Here is a 14,023-nt window from a genome sequence, read left to right on the forward strand (position 1 = left end):
TTCTAAGAGGAAGTATTCATATTTTTTTTTAAAAGCTATAAAACATCAGAAACAAAAAAGAGCAAATTGGGGATGGCTGAAAATGAAAAGAGAAAGAGGCTGTGTATGTACACAAATCTAGATGATACTTTAAGTTGGAGTAAATCAGGTTGTTGAAGGAAGAAATTTTCTATAGGGTGGTGCCTGAGAAGGACGTATATGCTTGTATGTACCACAAACATTGATGTGGGGCGGAATTCTGTTGGAAGTGAGACAGATAGAGATTGAGAAGCAAAGAGATGAGAATTATGACCAGTTTAGATTGACTTATTTTTTAAAGCAAAACATGTTATGTAAATAAATATTCCTTTGTTTTTTTATCTTTTGATGTTTTAGCATTTTACACAAGTATTAATGAATCATCAAATTATATAATTATAGTTGTAAGTTTTGAACTAAAATGCCATTATTTATGTTTTTGGCTACTATATAAATTACTCCACGGCTCTTTGTTTACTTCAATTGCATTAAATATTGTAACTTTCAATCTATCTCAAACTTACCACACAAATTGAAAGTGAACAATGAGAGTTATACCACTGCTGTTTTCTTGCTATCTCGTTCCAAAAGTTGTTTTGTGTTTAAATTCACATGTGATAAGTCAAAAATCACCGCTCTTTTAATCATCTTATGGTGTGTTTTTCAACAAGGAAAATTTGGATAAAAAATAATAAATATCCTAAAACATCAAATATTTTAAAATAAAGTTAAAATTTTAAAACATCAAAAGATAAAAAACGGAGGGTGAAAGTTTTTATGCATTATTATTCTTAAGGAAGAGACAGATGGTTAGCTTACTAACAGATTTTACTTGTGCACAACTCAAGTGAAGTTAAGTAACATCAACTATTGATTGAAAAATTAAAAACTAATATTAGAAGTAGATTATAGAAAATTATAATTTTGTAAAAATGATTTTTTTTTTATTGTCACACATTACCCTTTCTCGTTTCAAAGTACCAAATGTTTTAGGAATAAATAATTTTTTTATCATACTTTATTTATCTTCAGACTGAATTTAGAATTATTAGAATCATTTTCCTAAAAAACAAAGCGTTAACACAAAAATAAAATAAAAAATAAAGTATCAAATTCGTCAATATACTCCATATTCTAAAGCGTAGCTCAATTGATAGGACAATGCATAATATATGCAAGGTCCAGAGATCGAACCCTGGACACCACCAAAAAACAAACCTATGATGTTTAAGTTTTCACCCACACTTATTGATTCATATATTTGTTTAAAAATATCCTTAGTTTCATCGTAATTGTGTTACAAATTCTCATTTTATTTGAATGCACTAAATATAACTATGTCATAAAATCAAAACATTTTAAATAAATTTCAAAGTAAAATTGGAAAGTATTTGTCAATTATGTTTGATTTTTAAAATATCCAATGTTTTGAAACAAAAATTGAAAAAATATACATAAAAATAGAGCAGGCATCAATGAGAACATCTACATCTGAAACAATGCAAACTATAGTCAGAAAAACTAGTCTGCTTTTGTATTATTGGAGTTCAAATTATATAATTTAAACAAAAATAAAATTAACAAAATAGAGGGTGTGCAATAGACTAAAATTTGAGAGTAACTAATTTTTAATCCACATCAACAAATTTTATGCCATATAAAAAAAATGACACGTCTCCACTTTTAGATTCAAAAATATGAATGAAGGACTAAAAGAAATGGATATTCACAAGGAGATTAGTTAAGTGAAAATAAGGGTCAATTAAGTCAAGATTTAACTGTTTCACATCAAGTTTGATATGATGTCATGCTTGATAAATGGAAGATGAACAGAAGATGCGTGTTTGATAAATTGTCATAAAAAATAATAAGGGTTAATTAAGTTTTTGGTCCCTATAAATATCTGCAGTTTTGTTTTTACTCCCTATAAAAATAAATCATACTTTTTAGTCCCTACAAAATTTTCCGTTAGTGTTTTTAGTCCCTGTTAAATTAAAATTTGTTTAATTATGCTAAAAATTTTAAATTTTTTTATGATTTTTTACATACTTGTTTAAAACATTAACGGAGATTGTCATTAAAAGTGTGATAAATTGTCATAAAAAATAACAAATAAAGGAGATCGTGATAGTCTAGTAGATTCCTCAATTCATCAAACACGCATCTCCTATCAATCTTCAATTCATTTCTAGGGTTTTACCGTAGAACCCTGGATACCCCTTTCCTGTTCTGATTTTGTTCCCTTTTTAGGCTTCCTTTTATTTTAACCGTGTGAAAGCTACCTACATCAATTAAAATTAAACAAAAAAAAAATATAAAACATTTGGTATTAGGACATTATATCTCTTATTGAGTCTTTTTCACTTACTTCTTCTATTTTACATTTGCATGCACGATGTCTCGCTTTTACATTGCACAACAAATACTTTAATTGAATTTGATGTCTCTATTATCATTTTTTTAAGCTAATTTTTTTTCCCTTTCAAATGTGACATTTATTTTGAAATGGATGAAATATATTCAATCCAACCATCATTAAGAATGGATCCCCTCTAGTTGATTTTTCTCGTGTTTCTCATGTGTAACAGCAATCCACACCCTTAAATCTTATTTTTAATATTTAAATTTCTCTACTTTTCATTTTTTATTGTCTTGATTTAATTGGACTCTCCTTTCATGGGAGAGAATCCAATCCAATCCCACCGTCATTCAATCATTTACGTGGTACAACAATAGAGTAAAAACTTCATTATCAATAGGAAATTATGATGGTAGATGGCTAATCTCTAAGTGAAGTTGTACTCAAGAGTCAACTAGATATTAGCCATACAATTCAAGGATACAAACTTGTAAAGATACATAAACACACAACAACGGCCAAACTATGGCAAATTATTTCAGAACTTTAATAAAATTCACACCAACAATTTAATGAGCACGCATGATTAGAACATCATCATTATGATCATCCATTAACTTCCAAGTACCATCAGATTGTTGAACCATACCCTTATTCTCAACTACCCTCCAATTCTCAGGAATGTGATATTCATCTTTTAAACCATCATTACTTTTGTTTAATAGTGCAATGTCACGATTCACCTCTAAATTGAACCCTCCTTTACTTCCTTGTGTTCCTGCAATTCCATGCAAGTAAACCTCCATGTTATGTGCACTAACCCCACTCTTCAAGTACTTAGATTCTTCGGTGTCGATTTCTAATTCCTCTCCAACTTTGTAATAGAAAAACGTGAGACTTTTTGGAACAATATCATTTTCATTTCGAACAAACAATGCACTCAAATCTTTGTGGTCAGAGAAAATCTTTTGAAAGTAAGAATTTCCAACACGAGGTGCACCAAATGCAAATGTTGTAACTGGACATGCTTTTTGAGGTTGCTCTTTTGGCATGTTGAATTTATTAGCAACTATATCCACTGAACTTATAGTTGCAAGTGCACCACCCAAACTGTGTCCAGTTACAGTTATGCTAATTTCTTCATTCTTGTATAGCTCCACAAGTCTGCTGATCTCGTTCAGGACCTTAATATTTGTCACATTACAAATATTAGAAATCCAAACTTCCCATCATATTCATATCATATAAGAATATCATTCTCTATTATTAGTGATTAATTAATAACACAAAAATAAATAACTACCTGTTTTCTAGCACTAGAATCAGCTGATGGTAAACCTGAGTTTTCAGATGTGTAAAGGGAGTAAAATCCGTTGTGTATTTGTACATTTGATTTAGGACCGAATATTAGTGGTGCAGGATCCAAATCAATGTTAAAATTTTGAACCCACTCAGAGCCCTGGATTGTTCCTCTCCAAACAACGACTATGTCCCTCCTCCCCAAGGCCTCCTTAGCTGTTGCATATAATTGTAAGTTAGTTATAAGATTTACAAATTTAATTTACATAAAATCGTATATAAAATATGTATCTTACACTTATCATACTCAATTTTGTTTCTATTTCTATCATACATCTCAACATTACCTTCGTCAGTGGCAACTGCAACGTACCCTATCCAATTTGATTCCAAACTCCAAGCATCCTTTGAAAATATTGAAGTTAAGAGAAACGCTGCACTATCACTTGCTTTGGAAGTTGCATACAAATATTTGGTCACAGAATACTTATAAGGATTACCTTCTTCCAAATATACTTTGGAAAAGAAATCCTTTTTAGAATAACGACAATTACCTGCATACTTAGATGCTTTTTCAAAGTTGAAAGCATCATATGTAGCTTGAGCAAATTGTCCATAATGTAGTAAATACTTACGTAGGTCAATATGTAAAGGTTCCAATAGACCTTTCCACTTACTTTTCCCACTAAGTTCTCTCCATGTTTTTGCTATGCTACCCATATCTTTTTTTGAAGGAATGCTACCCATATCTACTTTCTTCCTCACTCAAATAGACACAATATGTAATATAACTCAATAGTTATATCAAGCTTGCAGATGTCATGCATAGGCTTTTGCTTACTTATATACACCCATCTACACAGAAAATGTACTTTAACTTTTGTTAATTCAAGTTTTTTTATTAATTAGTAAATAAACAGCGCATATTCTAACCCCTCAAATTAAGTATAGAACCACTTTGTTTAATGGCTCACGAGTTTGTTGAGGTAATTCTTAATTGTCTCTTTAATGGAAAAATGTACTATACTTCACTAAAATATTATCTCATTCAAACTAGGTAATTGGATTTATTTTGGTATATGATACTCTCAATCTCGAGATTTAATTTTTTAAAATAAAATCTCCACGTGTTTTTCTTGTTTATAAATAAAATCGTAATTATTTTCTTTTGAGGGGATAGATAAATATTTGTTGAATGTTTTTACCTGGGTCAAGTTGATATATTCAATTACACAAATAGCTGGAATGGGTTACTTTTTTGGCTTTTTTGAATGCCATAGTTGAAATGGACTTGGTCTTATCGTTACTCATGTTTCCCATGACAATTTTTTCTTAAAAAAATGACCTTATGCTGCACGCTCTTATATTAATATTCGTTCATATATATTACTTTCTCATTCTCACAAAAATTATCATAGTAGATTATTTCACACAAAGCAAAAAGAAGTTATAATTTACAAATAAAAGAAATATAGAATAACAATTTTTAGAACCAACTCCATCAACGTTTAATATTAGTCGATTATCATTATCATAAAAGATGTAAATTTTGAATGATAGGCTTCCTATCAAAAACAATTTGGTGCGTCACAATGTCATCAACTTGGATTCGTTACTGTGTTTAGGAGACTGCAAAAAGGAAGGAACTATTAATCATTTATTTATGAAGTGCGTTTTCTTTGGTAGCATTTAGGTTGATGTTATGTGTTGGTTAGTAGTTCAAAGTGTGTAGCCTCATGATCCGGGTCTGCATGCATTTCAATTTGCTGGCTCCCACTTGTTTCGTAAGGATATTCGTCATTGTTTTCACATCATATGGATGACATTTTTAAGTCATTTAGAATGAGTGTACTCTCAGATTTTCTCCGCCAAAATCTCGTTTAAGAAACCACATTTAAATCGTGTTAAACTTTATTCATGGTAGTGGCTTAAAGTTCTGAAACCACACTTAATTTTCGGCTTTAACATGTGGTAGTCTTACCCTTCTATATGTATTGGGTATTTTATCATGTGAAGTTTCTTCACTTGTAATCTTTTGTCTCCTATATATTAGGCACACATGTGCTTCATAGGAGTGTTTTAATTCAAGATTACGCCCCAAAAATATTGATAAGAAAAAAAGAAGATAAAATCTAAAATTAAAGATACCAAATCTATTACGGAAAAAATCTTAAATGATATAATTTGGCAATGAATTCCACCCATATTAATTAGATATTACCTCATTACACTAAAAACACATGTTAGCTAATTTTTTTTTTTTTTTGAAACAATGTTAGCTAACTTATAAGCACAGTTGTTCTCTTCCTAAAATAAAAACTTCTAGTAACGTGAACAATTAGCTCACCAATTTTACCACCACCAAGGAATTAGTAAATGATTAGAAAAAACTTGAACTGTTACATTTGAACGATAATATATGTATAAGTGCTTAGGTTACAAGAGAAACCACCCATGAGGCACCTCTGCAATCTCTAAAAATCCTCTCACATGAAGACAATTTCCATCAGAATTGTATTTAAGCCACGGATTAGGGGGAGAAATCATATTAACCTAAATGATATCTTGAGTGAATGGAGAATGACAAGCCACCTTGAAACATTTTAAAATTTTAAATCATGTACAGAAGATTTCATAGTACATTTGGAGTTTAAAGCTGACATACTAATGGAACTATTAAGTAAGTTTTGCAATTAAACACGATTAAACACTGATTTATCAAATCTAAAATTATTCCTACATCCTCAAATAAGTGAGACTATAAGTAGACTATAAGCACAAAGTTAAGTTACAACCCTTAGACAAGAAAAAGATTAAGCCTACAGTAATTGTAGTCAAAATCAAACATGAGAGATGTCAAATTAAACCACCTGTATACATGAAGTTTAACCTTTTCGCTTAAAGAATTAATATCTTCCTCCTTATGTTGAAATGAGCGTCTATTCATCTTTTTTCAAATTACTCACGACTGACAAACAAAAAAATATTAAAAGTCTTTTGAAATTGATTTGAGAGGCCTTGTACCCGATTCATTTTTTCTTTAGCTAATATTGATTCTGACATAAAAGGAAACTATGACAATTGGGACAATAGGCAATTGCTGAAAGTAATAATAGGGCAACAATGAAAGATCTACTAACTATTTCACATCAAGTTTGATATGATGTCATGCTTGATAAATGGAAGATGAAATGAAGATGCGTGTTTGATAAATTGTCATAAAAAATAATAAATAAAGGAGATCGTGATAGTCTGGTAGATTCCTCAATTCATCAAACACGCATATCCTATCAATCTTCAATTCATTTCTAGGGTTTTACCGTAGAATCATGGATACCCCTTTCCCGTTCTGATTTTGTTCCCCTTTTTAGGCTTCCTTTTATTTTAACCGTGTGAAAGCTACCTGCATCAATTAAAATTAAACAAAAAAAAATATAAAACATTTGGTATTAGGACATTATATCTCTTATTAAGCCTACCGATATATATGAAGCTTAACCTTTTCGCTTAAAGAATTAATATCTTTCTCCTTATGTTGAAATGAGCGTCTATTCATCTTTTTTCAAATTACTCACACGACTGACGAACAAAAAAATATTAAAAGCCTTTTGAAATTGATTTGAGAAGCCTTTTACTCGATTCATTTTTTCTTTAGCTAATATTGATTCTTTACTATCAAAAATGAAAATAGACATAAAAGGAAACTATGACAATTGGGACAATAGGCAATTGCTGAAAGTAATAGGGCAACAAAGAAAGATCTACTTTTTTAGCTACAAATTTATTAAAAAAAGTAAAAATAAATATATTGGAGGACAATATACCTAACCCTGAAAATGAAAAATAAAAGAAAAAAATTGGGTTTTTTCTAAATTACCTTTGAAGAATGGTGGGTAATTTACCCACCAACCAATGAAAATGAGCAATTTATTTATGGTGTCAAGATAGTTCATGAATATGTGCTTATGCGGCTAATGTGTATTGGTTGGAGTAAATTACCCATCATTCTTTCATGGGTAGCCTAGTTGTCACCAAAAAATTGTGGATCGAAGGTTATAATGTTGAGGCAAGAAGGTTCGGGGAAGTAACTACACATGTATGATGGACCGATTCTAGAACAAATAGACAACACCCACCCCACCCCACACACTCATATTTCTCTCGTACAAATTTAACAACATAATTCAATAACGTAATATATCAACAATAATAATTGCGATAATATAATTAAACATAAACAATGAGTCAAACAATTTTTTTCATCTAGTTTGTTCATGCATGTCCTGGTTTCTTCTTATATTTTGGGTGAATCAAACTTGTCCGAATATCATTAACAAATATGATCAAGGTAATGTTTAACTCGACCGGTAGGGTTGGGAATAGGCCAGATTGGCCTACAGGGGCCTACGGTCTGGCTTGACATGTTTAGTAGATATGCTTAGGCTTTTTAGAAAGCTTGTTTCATCAAATAGGTCAGGCTTAGGCTTCCAGAAAAGCATGTTAAGCCTAATAGGCCAGCCTATTAATACTTATTTTTTTTTATTTTTTTATATTAAAATAAGAGGAGGGATATATTGACTCCAAGAGTAACTCAATGGAGTTACTCCAAATCACTACCATCCATTTCATTTTAATCTAACAGCCTTGGTTAATTATATTCTTGTGCACCGAACAAGATTCCACACCAGATCGAACCATTAGATTTTGTTGTACAAAACTATCAAAGACATTTCTTTCTGATTCATACCTTCTGGCAAAATTCAACAAAGAGATCGAAACAATTAAATAGATTAACAATTCTTGTAAAAAAAAATAGATTAACAATTAAAATCCCAATTCAAATTGATGCAATTGAAATATATTCTCAATCAGAAACTTTGATGCAATTTAATTTTTGACGATGGATATATATTCCCAAGAGATCTCATATTTCCAATTACGAAGGATATATTACCAACCAGAATTTTGATGATGGAGATATATTCTCAATAAGCAACATTAATTTGAATCTTGTTGTTAATAGGTATGAATCGGAAAGAAAAGTCTTGATCTTTTTGTTGTTAACAAAATCCAATGTTGATATGGTGTGGAATCTTATTCGGTGCACAAGAATATAATTAATTTGGGCTGTTAGATTCAAATAAAATGGATGGTAGTGATCTCGAGTAACTCTATCGAGTTACTCTTGGAGTAAATATATCCTTCCCCTTAAAATAATTGCGTACATTTAAAATATAAACATCTTTTTCTCTATCTATTAGTCCCTTAATAGACTTTGTTGTTATAGGCATTTAAGTATGCTTTAATCTAGTTAAAATTTAGTTGTAGTGAAATAGACTTTTAAGTAGGCTTTAAGGCATGTTTAGCCTATTTAGTGGGTCAAATGAACTATTTGATGGTCTTGATGTAAAGTAGGCATGTAAGTAGGCTTTCAGGCCAGTCCAACCTTTTAAATAGGCTAGGTTAGACAAAAAAAAAAGACCTATAATAGGCCATAGGCCAGGCTTGTTAATTTTTTCGTAGGCCAGGCTCAAGCCTATCAAAGCCTGGCCTGGCCTATTCCAACCCCTATCGACCGGTTCATTCGAACTATACTCAACAAATATAGATAACATAGTTTTCACATCGTTGTTGTTTTGAAGTTTCATATGAGTAAACTGGAGGATTCTATCTAAGTCAATCGATAGACAGTGATACCCAACACTAACCATCCTTCTTGTGTCTTTGTGCTCGAGGCAACCATTAATTTAGTCTTGTTGATCCTTGAAGTAAGATAACGTAACATAAAAAAGGATTCTAAACGTATTTGGTTTCCCCATGTTGTCGTAAATTGTTACTAGGTTAATGCTTATTTTGATCGGACAAGTGTTTGTAACACCTGAAGCTGACGAGGACGGGGAATGATCACTAGTGCACAAGACATGGAAATGAACGACTCCTAGCTAGCAACTTTTTGGCAAAATAGAAATGAATTCACAACAAAATGAAAGGGGTCATGAGGTCATATATGTATAGGACAACTTGATTGAAAGAATGCTTATAAGAATTGTTTGACACTACCTATACCAGCAAGATGCATTTTATTTTTGGTAGACCATTCCATAAGAACTTCATAGTTAAACATGTTTGACTTAGAGAAATTTTGGGACGAGTGATGTTCTGGGAAACTTCATAAAGTGTGGGAGTGAGAACAAATACTAAAAATACTCGTGTTAGTTTGTGGGATCAATCAACAATATTGAAAGTCGTATGGGAGGTTATAATGCTCATGGTTCTGTGTTGTGGAGTGAAAATGAACCCAACACATTTATTTACAGAAGTTTTTTGTGTATTGTAGACCATATAAAATTTCGGTGCATCACATGTCTTAGAAAATCATGTCATTTACTTGTTCAAATTATAGAATTTGAAATGTGCCAAATCCATAAGTCACCAGTTTTTAAACAAATTTTCCTTTAGTATATTTACATGTTTCAGATTCAATAAATTGAAAGTATAAAATACAATTTAGTTTGGAGAATATGAACCAAAGATACACATGGTTTTGCAGTTTTCTGGACTTGTGTACACCTGTTCCGAACATATACACTTTATGAACACAATATAACAACATAGAACACAATGTAACACATAATATTCTTCATAATGTAATTCCGAAGCTTTAACACATAATATTATCCAAAAATATCATACCCAAGCCTTAACACATAATATCATAAGAAATGTAATTAATTAACCCACAATAAAATAAAAACCAAATAAGTCAAGATTAAAGAAACAATAGATATAAGACAAGATATCTCACAAATTCAACAATGAAAAAAAGAATAATAAATGAATAAGGGTTTTTTATGACAGAGAAAACTCACTCAGAGGTATGACTTTCTGCAACGCTACATCCACAACTTCATTTGAAGGAGCTGATGAAAGAACCGCCAAACGGAAAACCACCTTTATTAGGATGCGATTGGATAATACCCCTCAAAGCTTTGACCTTATTTTCTTGATCCAATCTATCGCGAAAGTGGAGGAGAAGTTAACGAGTAGCACTCTTCATTCTATTCTTCATAGGGGGAGGGGATTATCGATCATATCATATAGCTTGAAGGTACACAAACTGAAACCATAACAATGAGCATCTTTGAGAAATTAGGTCATGTTTGAAACCATAACCATAACAAACTGAAACCTACAATTGTTTACTTAATTAGTTTCACAATGTTCTAACAAAATAGCTAAACCTCTCTCTTAGTACTTAACCCACTTTTTTTTATCACACGTAAAACTCTTTCAGATTGAATATTTTTTTTTTTGTAGAAGTCAAACTTTTGCAATAGCTATTGGCGGAGTGAGTAGAATTCCCTAGGTAAAAATTTCCAAAAATGATTCAGCTTCTTCTTAACTTCTTTTTTGCGTGTGAGTTGTTCTTAGCCAAATATTTTTAGCCAGAAGATTCATTATTGATCAGTCCCGACCTCGTGAGATTGATGTAAAAACACATTTGATTTAATATTTTGGATGTTTTCCTTTATCATTAGATACACCGTTGACAAAACAAAACTGGCACAACAATTTAATTTTTATAAACCATTGTCAATAAGTAAAGATTAACATTATTAAAAATACAAGGCTAATATATAGCTAACTTGTACTCAAGATTAGCTATCCTTACAACAAGGATGAAAACTTGTAAAGATACATAAATACACACAACAAGCAAACTAAGCCAAATTATTCATTAACTTTTACGAAATTCAAACCTACAATTTAGCACGCATGATTAGAACATCATCATTATGATCATCCATTAGCTTCCAAGTACCATCAGATTGTTGAACCATACCCTTATTCTCCACTACCCTCCAATTCTCAGGAATATGATACTCATCTTTTAAACCATCATTACTTTTGTTTAATAGTGCAATGTCACGATTCACCTCCAAATTGAACCCTCCTTTGCTTCCTTGTGTTCCTGCAATTCCATGCAAGTAAACCTCCATGTTATGTTCACTAACACCACTCTTCAAGTACTTTGATTTTTCAGTGTCGATTTCTAATTCCTCTCCCACCTTTGAATATGCAAGGCGTAGACTACTTGGAACAATGTCGTTGTTGTTTCGAATAAACAATGCTCTCAAATCATTGTTGTCGGAGAAAATCTTTTCAAAGTTAGAATTTCCAACACGAGGTGAACCAAATGCAAATAATGTGACTGGACATGTTTTTTGAGGTTGCCCTTTTGGTATGTTGAATTTATTAGCAACTATATCCATAGAGCTTATAGTTGCAAGTGCACCACCCAAGCTGTGTCCCGTTACAGTTATGCTAATTTCTTCATTCTTATATAGCTCCACAAGTCTGCTAATCTCGTTTAAGACCTTTATAATTGCCACATTACAAATATTAAATAACATAACTTGCCAAAATCAAGTACTATAAATATTGAAAAAGAAAAGTGATGTATATTTAGCTTGAGATTTTTTTTTTTGGGTTATTTGGAGTAGTTATTAATTATAAAAATCACCATCAAAAAAAGTTTAATTAAAGGCCCAAGTCATTAGCATTAAGCTAAGTGCCATAGGTGTCAAATTTGTTTTCTTTTACTATGTATTTAGGTTATAGGGGCGATATTTTAACCAAAAAAAGTTATAATTTTACTTAAGGTATTAAATTTCCTATATATTAAAAAAAAAAAAAAAAAAAAAACCTTAAGGTACATCACTAAAAAAACAAAATTTAGCGAGGGAAAAGGTAAAATCTGTCTTTAATTCCGTCATTAAATTTTGTGACCAAGGAATTTGTGAAGGATTTTATTTTTTCCGTCACTAATTTTCCTCACTAATTTTATCTTTCCTAGTAGTGGTATTAAATTTGTCAAAAATAAAGAAAAGTTTAGGTATTAAATTCAAATCTTTTATGAGACTGTTGTAAAATAATTATCAATATCTCTATAATTAACAAAAACTTCATAAGTAAATTTAGGTATAACCTTTTTTTGTGTCAAGTAACCTATGGATAAAAATTCACCTTTTTATGGTGAATAAATGGACTGATATTTGAAACCAAACTCCTACATATATTAGGAGGTTTAATCTATTTATCATGATATTATTATTCTTGAAATACTCTTACACAAGTATTTAAATAATGAGACATGATTGTACATATATATGTGTAAGAATTGATATAATTTTTTTTCTTCAAGAAAATAGATATTTAAATAATGAGATATTACGATGTCGATATATAAACTAAATTTATAATTACCTGTTTTCTAGCGCTAGAATCAGCTAATGGTAAACTTGAGTTATCTGATGTGTAAAGAGAGTAAAATCCATTGTGTAACTGCACATCCGATTTAGGACCAAATATAAGTGGTGCAGGATCCAAATCAATATTAAAGTTTTGAACCCACTCAGCACCCTGAATTGTTCCTCTCCAAGCAACAACTATGTCCCTCCTCCCCAATGCTTCCTTAGCTGTTAAAATTATTTAAGAGTTTATTAGTAAAATTTGTAAGTTGGTTATAAGATTTACCGTAGTTTAACTAGGATTATATATAAAATTTATTCCTATACTTATTATGCTCAATTTTTCTCATTCTATCAATTTCAAATAATCAATATTTATCTCAATTTCTTTTTATATGCTCTACCATACTTCTCAAACATTACCTTCATCAGTGGCAACAGCAACGTACCCCATCCAATTTGTTTCCAAACTCCAAGCATCCTTTGAAAATATTGAAGTTAAGAGAAACGCTGCACTATCTCTTGCTTTGGAAGTTGCATACAAATACTTGGTCACAGAATACTTGAAAGGATTACCTTTTTCCAAATATACTTTGGAAAAAAAATCCTTTTTAGAATAACGACAATTACCTGCATACTTAGATGCCTTTTCAAAGTTGAAACCATCATATGTAGCTTGAGCAAATTGTCCATAATGTAGTAAATACCTACGTAGGTCAATGTGTAAAGGTTCCAATAGACCTTTCCACTTACTTTTCCCACTAAGTTCTCTCCATGTTCTTGCTATGCTACCCATATCTATTTCTTCCTCACACAAATAGACACAATATGTGATATAACTCAATAATTATATCAAGCATGTATGTCATGCATAGGCTTGATGCATTTGCTTACTTATATACAAGCAGGACTTAAACTTTTGTTAATTGATTGCTATGTCTCTCCTATCGAGTCTATTTTTAATTAGGGTCTAATCCCTCAAATTAAGGATAGAACCCACTTCTTAAATTAAGGATTCATAGAAGTTTATTTAACATGTCCCGAGTTGTTGAGGTATTTCTTAATTGTTTCTCTAATTCTAAAATATACTATACTT

The 14,023-nt window shown here is 30.9% G+C and overlaps 2 protein-coding genes across 2 annotated transcripts; both read right to left on the reverse strand.

Moving 5' to 3' along the window:
- Positions 1-2,734: 2,734 nt before the first annotated feature.
- On the reverse strand, positions 2,735-4,497 carry LOC11446242 (phospholipase A1-IIgamma). The gene is made up of 3 exons (XM_003608072.4): positions 4,024-4,497; positions 3,681-3,892; positions 2,735-3,561 (listed from the first exon to the last, which is right to left on the reverse strand). Exons 1-3 carry the CDS (start codon positions 4,421-4,423, stop codon positions 2,947-2,949), a joined length of 1,227 nt encoding a protein of 408 aa, XP_003608120.1. The 5' UTR covers positions 4,424-4,497; the 3' UTR covers positions 2,735-2,946.
- A 6,740-nt stretch (positions 4,498-11,237) lies between these two features.
- LOC11444700 (phospholipase A1-IIgamma) lies at positions 11,238-13,965 on the reverse strand. The gene is made up of 3 exons (XM_003608074.4): positions 13,351-13,965; positions 12,944-13,155; positions 11,238-12,054 (listed from the first exon to the last, which is right to left on the reverse strand). The coding sequence occupies exons 1-3, from the start codon at positions 13,721-13,723 to the stop codon at positions 11,437-11,439; spliced, it is 1,203 nt and encodes a 400-aa protein (XP_003608122.2). The 5' UTR covers positions 13,724-13,965; the 3' UTR covers positions 11,238-11,436.
- Positions 13,966-14,023: the final 58 nt, after the last annotated feature.

The sequence above is a fragment of the Medicago truncatula genome, chromosome 4 (genome assembly GCF_003473485.1).
Source record: "Medicago truncatula cultivar Jemalong A17 chromosome 4, MtrunA17r5.0-ANR, whole genome shotgun sequence".
NCBI lineage: Eukaryota > Viridiplantae > Streptophyta > Magnoliopsida > Fabales > Fabaceae > Medicago > Medicago truncatula.